General features: G+C 44.4%; 1 protein-coding gene across 4 annotated transcripts in view; it reads left to right on the forward strand.

Moving 5' to 3' along the window:
- The window catches only part of LOC142587341 (mitochondrial-processing peptidase subunit alpha), a 233,772-nt gene that overhangs the window by 71,675 nt on the left and 146,194 nt on the right, over positions 1–15,903 (forward strand). For 3 of the 4 annotated variants that reach the window (XM_075698266.1, XM_075698268.1, XM_075698265.1), the window contains one exon: positions 895–987. In XM_075698266.1, the coding sequence (XP_075554381.1) occupies positions 895–987 (93 nt within the window). The remainder of the gene's footprint in view (positions 1–894; positions 988–15,903) is intronic. The other variant, XM_075698267.1, reaches the window with a different exon arrangement.

Below are 15,903 nucleotides of genomic sequence, written 5' to 3' on the forward strand. Positions count from 1 at the left end.
TTTCAATCGAAAAAAATTTCATTGCTGCTGTGAAAGAATATCGAGGCAATACATAGAAACTGCTACAGATCCATATGGTTGAATTACATGCAACTCTTTGGGAATGCAGCTCTCAAATCACACGCCGTGCGACAGAGAGCAGCCGCCGAAGCAGAGCAGGAAGACTCTCTTGCTGTCGTGTTCCATATAAAGTCCAACTGATCCTATCGCAATTCCATGCATGCCTTATGCATGTGGCTCAATTCGCGCTGTCTTCCCGCTTGAGAAGGGGCGGGGGCAATGCAAGGTACCGCAATGTAGATGGTCATTGCAGAGCTCTACAGGATGGCTAAAGGAGGCATTAAAGATGGAATATTTTGACAACTCCGAAGTGTTACTTTTTCAAGTCTGGGGCTTGGGACTGAATGTTACAGGCAAACTTTGACAATGTGAATGATATTTGCTGCTGCAGCCAAAAAAAGAAAAAGAACAAACAGGGGAGCCTACTTTAATAAAGTGGGATTTCCTTCATCTCTGATGGCAAGCCCAGAGATCCTGCAGGGACTTGGCCATGTAAAGAATTCAGAAAACAATCCAGAAGATGCAAGGCAGGTCTGAGGGTGCATGAAGGACATTTGCCTGAATTTCTCTTTAACACCATCCTGATGCAAAGGGGAAGCGTGCAATCTTGTCATACATGTTGGTGAAAGTGTTTTTTGCATGCACTGCATTGTATGCCTGCAGAGGAGACAGTTGTTGGCGCTCTGTTCATTGAGTGTGCCTTCCGAAAGCAGGCGAAGAGAAAGGAAAATTGAAAGGGGAGGTGCCCTGTCATTAATGTGTGGTTTGTTATTTCTCTGCAACTTTGTTTTCTCTTGAGGATCATCAGTTGCACGCTCTACCTACCTGATGCAGATAGAGAGGAGCCGGCAGACCATCCAGTTTGAGCTAGAGGACATTGACAGCAAGCCAGACCAGGAGCAGCTGCTCTTTGAGATGATCCATGCTGTGAGTCACTCTACTCTCTCTTTGTATTCGCACTGGCAGCAGTGTGCAATGTGATTCTTTTAAATTAGGTATGCTTCCGGAAGCTGGAGCCCAAGTCATTTTCTTATTCCCATCTTCTTGACCTCTGTCGTTTTGCTATGTTTCAACCCCTTACTGCATGAATTATTATTTTCTTGTGACACAAAGTTAGACAGGCTTTTGTTTAGGTCAGATGTGCCCATATGCACCTCAATTTTGTAAATCTTGCAAATCTTACATACAAAAATAGCCTGTATCATGGTTAAAGTCACCATCCAGTTAGGGGTATGTTAGGTCTGGTGTGGTGTCCGCGCACATTCTAGTACAGCCGCCCTGATTTTTAATAATATAGCGCGAGCGTCGACTGAACTGCTGGTGAGCGCCTAATAACGGCGATAAGCATGCAACAAGAGCGTGCAACAAGGCGAGTGCAACAAGGCAACAAGGCTCGTGCGCGAACTCTCGCCTTGTTGCACGCTTATCGCCGTTATAAGGCGCTCACCAGCAGTTCAGTCGACGCTCGCGCTATATTATTAAATATCAGGGCGGCTGTACCTCTTCTTGTTGGGGTTGTCGGATCTGTTAATAGAGCTAGACATTCCTGTTGCGCATCTAGCCAGAGGTTTCGGCCTTTGGGATTCTCAACTTTGTATTCCCATGCCGCGTGTTGGGCATTAAAATCTCCTCCTATTAACACCACACGATTTTCCACTAGTGCAAGGGTTTTTCAAAATACTGTTTGAAACTTGCGTTATATATATATTTTTTTCACTTTGGGTCGCTGTACACATAGAGAAAAAATGGGCTATCTGCCATTTTTCTAGGGGGTATTATTTCTATTAGAATGTTGTCTATGTCTGATTTTTGTAAAGTGTTGTGTGACTGTGAGGTTTCCTTTCACCAATGTGGTTATCGCCTTTGTCTCCCCTTCAGCACTGCCAGTCAGCTTGTAGCCTGATAACTTTGCTAGCCCATGCGTCTCTTGTAGTATGATAATATCTGGTTTCCTTTCATTAATCAGGTGTTGTTGTAGAATGACTTTTTTCCTACTGTACCCTCTACAGTTCCATTGCCAAATTTTATATGTATCATGTCTGTCCATGACGACATTACGGCTTTAGTGCCCCCAGTTCCAAATTGGGGTGCCTGTCATAGGGCTTGCTTGTCGTTTTAATGAGGCCCCACTTTTGTTTCAAGTTCTGTTACCCTTGATACCAATGTCTCAAGTTGTTGTTTTATGGTGCTCAATTATTGCATTATTTGTGCACCCATTTCTTTTAGCCTTGCTCCCATTGCTTCCTCTATTGTTTCCTCTATTTTGTACATTTTCGTTGCCATTTCCTCAATTTTCTATTTGATCCGCAGTTTGAATTCGTCTTGACGTTTTTGAATCGTTTTGGTTATTTTAATTTTCCTTGCGCTGCTACTGTTTTCTCCTGTGCCTTCTGTCGCTTCGCATTTAGTTACAGTGATATCTTTTTCCTCTTCCATTATCTGTAGACTGCCTTCGACTACTGTTTTTGCTGCTTCACGTTTTCTTTCTGCTTTCGTATATTTATTAGTTTCTTCCTTTAATTTCCTATTTTCTTTTCTTAGTGCATTTATACTCTGATTATTTTGCGCTAGCATTTGTTTAAGCTGTGCTAGTTCTTCCTCTACTCTGTTACTTTTCTTGTTAAAAGTAGCAACTGCAGCCTCCGCGCGCGCTCTGGCGACTGCGCCTGCCCAGCTCACCTTTAATAACCTGAGGCAAAGCACGCAAAAAAGCACGAGGACAGCAAAAGGGAATAAAGGCTTCGTACTTTCTTGCGCTTTGCCTCAAGTTATGCAGTGTCAACTAGCCCAGCAGTCTGTTCTCGTCAATCACTTTTAATGATCCAGCTTTGCTGCCTCCACTTGCCTCTCTCCTTTCGTTTTTTGCGTGAGGCCCAGTCTCCTGGTAAGGCGCGTGTCAAGCTCCTCTTGTCATTGGGTCAAGACGTTGATCTCGATCTGCCCCTGGATCTCGATCAGCTTCTTCCTCTGGGTCCTCTTTCTTTGAGTCCAGTAATCAGGGAAAGGGTTCCAAGCAATCCCTTGTCTGTTTGTTTCCTCTGTCCTCTCTTGTTCTTGTCTCTTTGTTGTATCCATTGTTTTCTTTTGTTTGGATCTATTGATTCCATCTTCTTGGTGTATTGTAATATTCAGCTTCTGCTTCCTCTTCCTCCTCTTCTTCTTCTTTCTCATCTTTGTCTCTTGACTAGGTATGAAATTCTATATCTGGCAGTACACCTCTGGTCTCCTGCTGTGTGGTCCTTTCCACACAACTGGCAATCTATTATGCACTCGTGGTCTCGTTGTGAATTGTTCTTTCCATATCCACGGCAGACTTTGTCACTGGGATTGGGGCACACGTCCACTCTATGTCCAAGTCTGCCGCATTCGTAGCATTTGTCGAACTGTTTTTTGTGTAGTACACAACAAACAAGCGAGGCACCATAGTTTTTTATTTTTTTATTTTTTTTTTTCATATACCTCACAGGCTCCAGAAGGAGTATTGTGTGAGGGGGGCGGTACAGATAACAATTGTGGAGCAAAAACTTGTTTTTTTGTTACATAACTATGAACAGAAAGAGAATCCAATAATAAACAAAGAACGCGAAATAAATAAAGATAAAAAAAAGAAAGGTAAACTAACAGTTGTTAGCTTTTTGAGTATACAGTAAAGAAAACAACCTTAGAACAAATGCTTACATAAATACACAACAATGAAGTTAAGAGCAACAAAATGAAAACATATTTTCATTTTCATTTCATTTATTGAACCCTCAGAGCCAAACGCATTAAAGAGGGGAGTGGTTTTTGTTTTAGCTTTTTTAGTTTAGTTTTAGCTGTTTTAGACTTGTTTTTAGCTAAGTACTAGCCAAATATTGCACTGATTTTTTGTCTGAAGGTTAATGGGTCGTTTATGTCAGCGATGTTATCAGGAAGACCATTCCACAGTGCAATCGCACGTGGCAAAGCTGAGCAGTTGAATGCATTGGTGTGACCGAAGATGCGTTGGAAACTGAGGTGATTATGCAGGCATCTAGATGTGCGGGAGGGACGAACGAGTGGTAAGGTAGATGGGCGTACATTATGCATGATTTTGTGCAGAAGACAAAGTAATGCTCTATTCCTCCGTGATTCCAAAGATGAATGTGACAACGACAACTTGATGTTAGTTATCCTCGAAAATGGGCTATAATCTCTGGCAGTGAAACATGCAGCGTGGTTTTGGACCTACTCGAGAAGATGGATTAGATATGCCTGATGAGGTGACCATATAGAAGCTGCGAATTCGAGCTGCGGTTGCGCTACTGTTTGGTAGGCCATCTTTCTGGTTAGGGAAGGAGCGCTGCGAAGGTTATGTTTTAGGTATTCGAGAGTGCGCGATGCTTGTCGTTATTTTCTCAATGTGGGATGACAATGAAAGGCTAGGTGTTAGAATAATGCCATGTACTTGTATAAAGATGTGCAAGCGACAATACTATTGCTTAGTGAGTAACTGAAAATAGAGTAGGATTTTTTGCGAGTAAATGTCATTAGATTGCATTTGTTAGTATTCAGGGTCATTTGCCAATCCAAACACCAGTTAGTGACTCATTAAAGGTCATGTTGAAGAGTGATATGATCAGTGGGGGATCGGATTTGACAGTAGATAACACAGTCATCTGTGAATAGTCAAACACTGGATGTAATGTTAGATGGCAAGTCATTGATGAAAATCGGGAAGAGTAAGGATCCAAAGACACTACCCTGAGGTACGCCTGATGTTACGTTACTGAAAGGGGAAGAGTACTGATCAATGACAGTGGACTGCTTTCAAAAAGACAAAAAGTTTCTTACCCAAGAAATTGTTAGATCATCAAGGTTTAAGCATGAGAGTTTAGAAATGAGGTGACAATGAGCAACACGATCAAATGCTTTAGAGAAGACGATGAATATTGAGTCAGTCTGAGCATTGTTGACCATATTTTGAAAAAGATCCGCAGTGAATTCAGTTAGTTGCGCCTCACATGAAAGGCCTTTTCTGAATCCATGCTGATGTTGAAAAAAGAAGTTATGACATTCTAGGTGATGAACGGCATTAGTAAAAATGATGTGTTCGAGTAACTTGCAGGGAACACTAGTTAGTGATAAGGTATGGTAATTACTCAGATCGCTCTTGTCACCTGACTTGAAGATGGGTATGATTTTGCCGACTTTCCAATCATTCGGCAGCTCCCCTGTTGACAGTGACTGCTGAAATATATGACTGAGGATTGTACTGGAAGGGACTACTGTATGCTTTAGGATTTTCGTGTTAACGGCATCAGATACAGAACTAGTCAATAATTTGAGATTGTTAATCAAAGTAGCGATTCCAGCGGCTGTTACGGTAATAGGAGTCATATATTGGTAATCAAAGTCTCCCATCTTTGTCATATTGGAACGGTCTTCCTTTGTGAACGTGGAAAGGAAATAGTTGTTAAGTACAGATGTGCAGAGCTCTCGCAGTATGGCAAGACCAGTGCTATCCACCAGTGCGGGAGTGTCAGTGCTGTTTGAAGGAGATATGGTCTTCCAGAATTGCTTAGGATTCTTTTTTATCAGTGATTGAAGGTCATCGGAAAAGAATTTATGCTTTGCATGACAAAGGGAACAAATTTTGTCACATAGAACCCGTCCAATATGATGATCACATTGGTCGTGTTTCCCATTCCTTGAGCCTAGAGCACATTGGGATTGCCAGGTTAAAAAGCATTGGTGCAAGCACCGACCCCTATGGCACTCCCCGCTTTGTGTTGAAGCTGCTGGTTGCATGTCCCGCCACATGAATGGCAAACGTCCTTTGAGTTCGAAAGCACTTTACGAAATTACAGACATGCTCGGGTAGCCCCATGCAATGCATAATGTCAAGTAAAGTCATGTGGCTAACTTCATTGTATGCCTTGCACACATACACTGCTAATATTGTTCGCACCCGGTGAATCTGATTGCCTGCCAGAACCATTCCAGTTAAGCGCTGCAAGTCCATCTTCTGTGCCCAGGTGCAGACAAAATCAAATTTATGCAGGATGATACCATTTGAATTCTTCAAGCCACCAGGTTGTTCACATGGCAAGCATTTTCTCAGTTAATTGGCAGACAGTGGCAGTTAAGCCAGTGGAAACTGACCCTGTCAACCTTCAACAGCTGAACTCTGTCGAGTGAGGCTAGCTTAGCAGGACTCTTTGAGGAACTATCAGACATTGTTTGGGATATCATCGGCCTTAGTGAGATTAGAAGAACTGGTGAGGCTTACACGTTGCTGAATAACGGACATGTCCTCTGGTATAAAGGTCTTCCTGATAAGAAGCTATACGGAATAGGATTCCTAATCCATAAGGACATAGCAGCCAACATTGATGACTTCTAAAGCATTAATGAGAGGATAGCAGTAGTCGTAATCAAACTTAATAAGAGGTATAGATTAAAGGTAGTACAAGCCTACGCTCCAACATCCAGCCACGACGATGAGGAAGTAGATCAGTTTTATGAAGGTGTTGAATTAGCGATGAGAAAAGTGCAAACTCGGTATACAGTAGTTACGGTTGACTCCAATGCAAAAGTGGGGAAAAAGCAGGCAGGTGAACAGGCAATTGGCAACTACGGCGTCGATTCTATGAACACTAGAGGAGAGCTGCTAGCAGAATTCGCAGAAAGGAATAAGCTGAGAATAATGAACACCTTTTCAGAAAACGTAGCAACAGAATGTGCACCTGGAAAAGCCCTAATGGTGAAACAAGAAATGAAATTGATTTTATACTTTCTGCTGATCCCAGTATAGTGCAGGATACAGAAGTGTTAGGTAGGGTAAAGTGAAGTAATCCTAGATTAGTGAGACCCAGGATTCACCTCAATTTGAACAGAGAAAGAGCAAAATTGGTCAAGAAAAAGCAGGTCTACTTAGAGGCAGTAAGGATAAAAGCAGACAAATTTAGGCTGGTACTTGCAAACAAATATGCAGCTTTAGAACAGATAGATGGTGAGGAAGACATAGAGTTAATGAATGAAATCCTAATGAGGCTGGCTTCAGAGGCAGCGATTGAAGTGGGAGGCAAGGCACCAAGGCAACCAGTAGGCAAGTTCTCCCAAGTAACAAAGGACCTAATAAAGAAACGACAAAGAATTAAAGTGTCCAACCAAAGAGATAAGATAGAATTCACAGAACTGTCAAAACTGATCAACAAGGCGAAAATAAGAGATATTTGAAATTATAATGTGAGAAAGACTGAAGTAGCCGTAAAAGATGGACTCAGCCAGAAATCATCGAGAAGGAAACTTGGCATAGGACAAACCAAAATGCATGCACTGAAAGGTAAGCAGGGTAATATCATCAGCAATCTCGAAGGTATAATAAAAGCAGCGAAAGAATTCTATACTGACCTGTACAGTACCCAGAGGACCCGGGAGTACTCCATTCGAAACAATAATGAACAGGATACAGAAACTCCTCCTATAACTAGAGATGAGGTCAAAAGGGCCTTGCAAGACATAAAACGGGGAAAAATGGCAGTATAAGATGGAATAACAGTCAATTTAATCAAAGATGGAGGAGACATAATGCTAGAAAAACTGGCGGCTCTCTATACGAAATGTCTCTCAACTGCAAGGGTCCCAGAAAACTGGAAGAATGCAAACATTATAGTAATCCACAAAAAGGGGGACATTAAAGAACTGAAAAATTACAGGTCCATTAGCTTACTCCCAGTATGATATAAAATATTTACCAAAGTAATCTCCAATAGAATAAGGGCAACACTGGACTTTAGTCAACCAAGGGAACAGGCGGGCCTCAGGAAGGGATACTCTACAACGGATCACATCCATGTCATTAATCAGGTTATCAAGAAATCCGCAGAGTACAATAAGCCTCTCTATATGGCTTTCATAGATTACGAAAAAGCATTTGATTCAGTATAGATACCAACAGTGATAGAGGCATTGTGTAATCGAGGACTACAGACCGCTTACTTAAATACCCTGGAAAATATCTACAGAGATTCCACAGCCACCTTAGTTCTACACAAGAAAAGTAGGAAGATACCTATAAGGAAAGAGACACAATCTCTCCAGTGCTATTCACTGCGTGCTTGGAAGAGGTATTTAAGCTATTAAACTGGGAAAGTTTAGGATTAAAGATCGACGGGGAATACCTTAGCAACCTTCGGTTTGCCGATGACATTGTTCTATTCAGCAACACAGCAGACAAGTTACAACAAATGATTGAGGACCTTAACAGGGAAAGTGTGAGAGTGGGGTTGAAGATTAATATGCAGAAGACAACGATAATGACGGACAACCGGACAAGGGAACAAGAGTTCAGGACCGCCAGTCAGCCTCTAGATTCTGTGAAGGGGCACGTTTACCTAGGCCAACTAATCACAGGGAACCCTGACCATGAGAAGGAAATTCTCAGAAGAATATAAATGGGTTGGATTGCATACAGCATACCTCATGAGCTCCTGACTGGAAGCTTACCGTTATCATTGAAAAGGAAGGTAAGCAATCAGTGCATTCTACCTGTGCTAACATATGGAGCAGAGACTTGAAGACTGACAAAGAAGCTTGAGAACAAGTTAAGGACTGCGCAAAGAGAGATGGAACGAAGAATGCTAGGCATAACTTTAAGAGACAGAAAGAGAGCGGTTTGGATCAGAGAACAAACGGTTATAGAGAATATTCTAATTGAGATTTAACAGAAAAAAATGGCACTGGGCAGGTCATGTAATGCACAGATTAAATAACCATTGGACCATTACGATGAGCAAAATGTGAACAAGGTGAATGCAGGAGCCAACGTTTCGACAAGTGGACTTGTCTTCTTCAAGGCGACATATGCTTTCCTCGCCACAGTATATATAGGTGGGGTTCTTCTAAAGGGGAGGGGGTGTGAGGCGAGAGCGCGTGGAAACGAGGGAAAGTGTGTTAGCGTGTCGAATTAGCAAAGGAACGCTGTGTACAAGGTCAAAGCCAGGACCCCCCCTCCCCTCACCCCAGTCTGTCAACCCACGCGCGTTAAGGTAATGGCTAACAACATCAAGTACAGGCTCAGGAACTCTTTTAAATCGACGCAACCTACAACACCAATAGATCCTGCGTCCCAGTTAGCTTCAACACAGGAACACGCGCCTGAAATTTTCAACACCAGCTCGCATGCACGTTCCACCGAAGCTAGAACCCAAGAAGCATCTACACAAACGGTGGACGCGGAACCAACACCACCTTTACAACATCCGCGCATACGGAAGCCCACAACCACCCGCGAAGCCTTCACGCAAACAGCTACATACACTAACAAGCAAACCGATACGCAGACAGACATCGGTGCAGGCCTCGACAAGAAAATTAAGCGTAAAAAGACACCACCTGAAAATTTTTCGCCCCGGAGGTCTGCCCGAACCAAACAAAGATGACTACCACGCACTAGGGATAGCACACGCAACAACAAATCTCGCCCTTTCCTCCAATCCCGCAAACTCGTCGCCAAACAAACAAATTACAGATTTCACCTAAAAACTTACACTAGCTGCATTAAACAGAGGAAAATCCCAAAAGGTCTCAGAATTAAGGTTAGATGCGCCCTTGGTTCTTTACCCTCCAGGCTATTATTAAAGTGGAATGCTGTCCTAGAAAATGCATCGCTCTCCCTTATCGACATTTTCGAAGAACACTGCAAAGAACAACTTAGGATAATCTCTGATCAACTCGACAGCATAAAGTTAACTGAAACGGAGAGAAGAGAACTTAATCAATTCGTCCGAACTAAGGAGGAAAAATTACTAGGTAAATACCAGCGAAAAGATATTAGAGCTGCAGATCCACCCAAAGAAACTAATGTAACCCCTGCAGCACGTAGCTCCACCGACAGTCCTACAGGCGAGCATCCAGAGCACTGCAGCAATGTAGTAGACATATCCCAGAGTCTAAGCCCCGAAGAAGTTGATCTCCTGAAACGTGGTCTAACGTTTTGTCCGACGAACAACGCAGTAAACGAATACGAACTGCACAAAGATATAACAGAGTTTTCACGACGCATGCGCATCAAGGAATTCTTTTTCGGTAGACCAGATGTAGGAAAAGAAGATAGAGACTCTCTTAGACCACCTAGCACGTGGACACCGGGAAACGAACAGTGCCCAGACCTTGATTTATACTTCAAACTGATATCAAAGGAAATTCTAGAGTCAACGCAGCATTGCCGGAAACGCAAAAATTTGACCCCCGCTCAACACCAAATCCTTAAACAACTTGCGAAAAGGAATGATATTGTAATAAAACCAGCAGACAAAGGCGGCAGTATCGTAATCTGGCCTATAGCAAAGTACAACAATGAGGCCTCTAAACAACTGAACAACCACACCCATTACAGAAAACTTGACTCTAACCCAACCTCAGATTACAGCAATATTGTGTTAAGCACAATAGCGGAGCTCCGGTCCAGGGAACTAATCACGCAATCTGAATATCGCTTTATGATGCCCAAAAACAAAACAGCAGGCCGCTTTTATCTTCTTCCTAAAATACATAAAGTTCCGGTCAAAGAAATATTTACAGCAGAAATCCCAGGTCGGCCTATTGTGTCTAATAACAACACTCCTACTGAGTCACTATCTAAATTCTTAAATCACCACCTGTCAAACATACCCACCACCCTCCCATCCTTCGTTCAAGACACGCCGCACTTCCTTCGAATTATCGACGGCATCAACGCCAACCAAATCCTTTCCGACAGCGCTATTCTAGTCACTTTGGATGTTTCTGCCCTTTACACCAACATTCCCATGAGTGAAGGAATTGAAGCCGTTTCTAGATCCCTCGCAATCAATCCCCAAGCGCACGCTCCTGAAGTTTACTTATCGCTCCTTAGGTTAGTTCTCACGCTCAACTATTTCGAATTCGATTCTATACACTACCTGCAAATTTTTGGCACTAGCATGGGTACGCCATTCGCTCCCACGTATGCGAACATTTTCATGGGGCAGCTTGAAGCAGACCTGCTGAAATCCTACCCTTTAAAATCCCACACCTATCTTCGTTACATTGACGACATATTTATAATATGGGAACACGGCACAAGCGCCTTAACCAACTTAATTAGCCATTTCAATCGCTTTCACCCGAGTATTAAATTTACTGCTCACCACACTCCTAGTCAGGTCAACTTCCTGGACACGACGGTCTACATAGAAAACGGAAAACTGAGAACGACACTTTACCGGAAGCCTACAGATAGCCAGCAATATTTAGACTACAACAGTCATCACCCGCGACATTACAAGAAAGGAATTTTTGTCAGACAAGCGAAACGTATAAGAAGAATCTGCAGTGAAGACCATGATTATATACACCACCTAAATGACCTTAGATCAACGCTAGCAGAAAGGAACTATCCCCAAGTTGCTCTCGATAGAGCTTATGATACCGCGTCAAGATTGGAGAGGCAGTCGGAATTGGCGAAGAGACAGCCCACATTAGAATCTGACAGACCGCCGGCCTTTATAACAAAATATTCTAATGCACTCCCAAACATAAACAACATCCTAAGAAAATACCACCCAATATTATCAAGTAACGAGCGTCTGCGAAAAGCGCTCCCGGATGTACCCAGGGTTACCTATCGCCGAAACAAGAACTTTAAAGACATGTTAGTGCACGCAAAAGTCAGCCAGCAGCATTCCCCCGTAATAAAAGCATGTTGTCGCCCTAGGTGCAAAACCTGCAGGCACCTTCAAAGTGACATTAAAATTAAAAGCACCGCAAATAATTATACACATGAAGTCAAATCTAGCTTCACTTGCACAAGTTCGGATGTGATTTATATGCTTGAATGTTCCTTCTGTAAGAAACAATATATCGGTGAAACAGAACAATCAATGAACGTCAGATTAAACGGACATCGCGCGGACACAGCTAAAAAGCTTCCCAAAGCCGTCGCCGAGCATTTCAACCAACCAGGTCATAACTTTGATGAACTTAAACTCTACATCTTACAGTCAAATTTCCGTTCTGAACGAGAAAGAAAATACAGAGAATCATACCTTATCCATAAGTTCAAGACATTGCAACCAATAGGCATAAACGTTTCAAAGGGAGCTTTAGAATCTATTCGCTATGCTAAACCTCAAGCTATAGGCAACAACACTTAGTTTGATTTCTTGGCGTATCCCCCCCCCCCTTTTCCTTTTTCTTCCCTTCTTTTTCTTCTTCTTTTTTTTTTGTCAGCTGGCGTGTCGGACGCCCTTGACACGCCGGCTAACGCGCGTGGGTTGACAGACTGGGGTGAGGGGAGGGGGGGTCCTGGCTTTGACCTTGTACACAGCGTTCCTTTACTAATTCGACACGCTAACACACTTTCCCTCGTTTCCACGCGCTCTCGCCTCACACCCCCTCCCCTTTAGAAGAACCCCACCTATATATACTGTGGCGAGGAAAGCATATGTCGCCTTGAAGAAGACAAGTCCACTTGTCGAAACATTGGCTCCTGCATTCACCTTGTTCACGTTTTGCTCATCGTCTTGAATTGCCATCTCCCGCATTCCCCGTCTTTTCATTGGACCATTAGGGTGACAGAATGGGTACCAAGAGAAGGGAAGCGTACTAGAGGACGGAAGAAGACTAGGTGGTGCGACGAAATTAGGAAATTTGCGGGTGCTAGTTGGACTTGGTTAGTGCAGGACAGGGGTGATTGGAGATTGCAGGGAGAGGCCTTCGTCCTGCAGTGGACATAAAATAATATGACGACGACGATTATGATGATGATGATGATGATGATGATGATGACAATAGAATGAATCTTTTGGAGATTAGTAATGTCTTTTCCTGGGCGTGGGTATAGGTATAACTACAGAGTATGTCCAAGATTCTGGTATATTGCCTTCAGTCCATGTGTGATTGATGTTATCCAGGAGCGAGACCAATTATGTCTCTGAGATTTTTGAAGAATTCGTGAGGTAATCCATCAATTTCAGGTGCTGTGCCTGGCTTCAATGCATCGATACCTGCTATCAACTCTGGCATAGTGAACGGTGCCTGGATTCCAGCGATTGCCTCTGGGTATTGGCTTACCATCGAAGGCAGGATCACGGTGATCTATAGGTGCATGAAGCGTATCATAGTGTAGGAACAATGTCGGAGTGATTTGTTTCGCCGCATTTAATGGCATAGCTACAGAGGCGAGAAGCATGGAAGCTGTGGGATCAAGCTGACGTTGACCCTTCACCATTGCATGAAAAGCATGGCAGAGAGAAGCTGTGCGTGAGGGTCTGAGGGACATACACCAATCCAGCCAGCATCCTCTATCTAGTCTTCTCTCGTGTCGACAGGCTTGTGCCATGATACGGTGCATTTGAATTTTCGCTTTTATTGATGTGGGATCATGCATCGCAACAAGCTCAGCCCAGCGCAGAGCTGTCCGAAGATGCAACAGCTGCATGTCTGGGGCCAGACGACCTTCATCTACCCAGGATGTTTGCATTGCTGAATCAAGTGCCTTTCGAAGAAATTCCTGAAGGTTTCGCAGCGACAGATCCCGTGTTAAGAGCGCTGCTTCCCGAAAGGCATCTCAGTGAACAACTCGACAACAGCGACGAAGTTGGTAATGTCTGTGGGTAAGAAGTAAGAGCTAAGGGGTAGTGGTTACTCCATGTAACGAGTGGACTGGAACAATTACTATGCGGCAGCAGCGCGACAAAGTAAAAGAAGTGTGTGTGTGGTGGTGCGCGGCAGCGTGGCACATGAGGAGAGGGCAAGCCAGGATCTAATTGCGGACGGTACGGGAGAAGGAGCTCGGACTGGTGAGGACCTGGCGGAATGTGTTCCAGCGAAGCTGATTGAGATGGCTACCGGTTCGCCTTGGCGCCTGCCTTTCCACGAACACAACCGGGTCAGCCCACACATCAGCAGCTAATGGTTCGCTTGGGCAGCCGTCCGGGAACCATCGGGTCCAGTGGATGGCAGTCGCCCTGTTAAGCATGCTTGCGGTCCCGCCTGAGGGCCACCACCGCAGCCACACAGCGCTACAGCTCACGCGGCTGCCAGCCATGCTGGCGGCTTTTGCCGTGGGCCGGAGTCAGCAGAGCTCACCACCAACGGGCCAGTCAAGCTTTGCGAGCCCAGAGTAATGGGCATCTCTACCTGCCCTGGTGCCTCGACATGGCAGCTTCGCCTGCCAAAACAGTCCCGGCCATTCAGCCTACCGTGAAACCTCGCCGTGGTACTACTACGCATGGGTGAATCGTCAGCGGGGTGACAGCAAACACTTGAAGTCGATGAACTCTAGTGCATAGCCACGGACAATTAGAGACGTGCCACGAAGTTTTTCTAGGTGTTACATGTGTTCATGTGTATTGTGTGCTGATAACTGCCATACGCACCCTGTTATAAGGCAGATAAACACAATGTTGGGTCACTACCTCTGCCTCACTGTGTGTTAAGCCCCTGGGCCTACGAACCGTTGCTATCACACTGGTGCCAAAAAACGTGCACTCGCCAAGAATAAAATAAAAATAAAGAACCAACATTTTGGGCTCCGTACGGGTCCCTTGATCACAATGAAGATGTGAGCATGGGCGCGTGGCTATTTATGGGTAAGGTGGCGTAGTGTTCGGCTGTATATCTCGGGAAGATTACCCTGTGTCCTGTTTATCGTGTGTCTAGTTGATTGGATGTAAAATGATTCTAAAAGCAAACGGGCAGATAAGTGTTTTCCTTTTGCGATGATGGCTGCCGGAGTCCCAGTCAATGATGTGTCCGGTTAGTTCGTGATGTTCCACCAGGGCGTTCGTGGCTGTGTGGCCCTTGGCGACGTCATTCATGTGTTGTTTCAAGCGCCGTTTAAAATTTCTGTTCTCCCCAGTCTACGACACGTGACACTCCTTGCAAGGTATCTTGTATATCACGTACCGGGTAGTCCGTGTGTTGCAAAGGGTCTTTTGCGCATACCAACCGTTGCCCAATTTTTTGGGAAGGTACGTGGGTGATTCGAACACCATAGCCCTCACAAATTCATGCAAGGGTTTCACTTGTTCCCAATGTGTGGGGTATCGCCACGCGCTTCACTGTTTCTTTCACCGTTTCACGGCAGGGCTTCGCTGCTTTGCGCTCCTGCGTTCTCAGCAGTTGTCAAGGGTAGCCATTGTTCAACAGGTCCCTTTTCACAACCTGTTGCACTTGCCTACATTTCGTGGAGCTGGAGCAGATGCGGAATGCCCGGGAGAAGAGTGCTGCTGTGACGGATCGCTTTTGCCCAATTGGGTGCGCCAAGTTGAAGCTCAGGTACTTCCCCTTGTGCGTTGGCTTTCTGTAGACACTAGTCTTCAAGCCGCTTGTAGTCCTCTCTATGAGGACATCCAGGAAGGGAATTCGTCCATTGTTTTCCTCTACAGCCGTCAACTTTATACTCGGCTTAAAATTTAGGTGCTCGAGGAAATATGTTGCGTACTGGCAAGGGATAACGCAGAAGCAGTCAGAAATAGCTTTGGTCGTGTCCCAAATGAAGATAAGGCGGCACTTTCCAGATCCTCTGGAGCAATGTTGGCGCAAACGACGGATACAGAGGCTCCCATCGCTGTGCCGAATACTTGCTTCTAATACTCCTTGTTAAAGACGAAGTACGTATTCTCAAGGCATAATTTTAGAAGGCGGGAAATGTCATGGGATTCTAATGGCGTGCGTTCGGGCAAAGAAGAGTCAGCCTCGAGAAGTTTTCTGCAGCACTCGACCACATAGTCAATAAGCACACATGTAAACATTGACTTTAGGTCAAAGGAGATCATGACTTCGTCATCGTCAATGCAGGTGCTTCTTATTAGCTCAATGAAGTGAGTGGAGTCTTTCACGAAAGTGGGCGTGAGT

This window comes from Dermacentor variabilis, chromosome 7, assembly GCF_050947875.1.
Source record: "Dermacentor variabilis isolate Ectoservices chromosome 7, ASM5094787v1, whole genome shotgun sequence".
NCBI classification, from domain to species: domain Eukaryota; kingdom Metazoa; phylum Arthropoda; class Arachnida; order Ixodida; family Ixodidae; genus Dermacentor; species Dermacentor variabilis.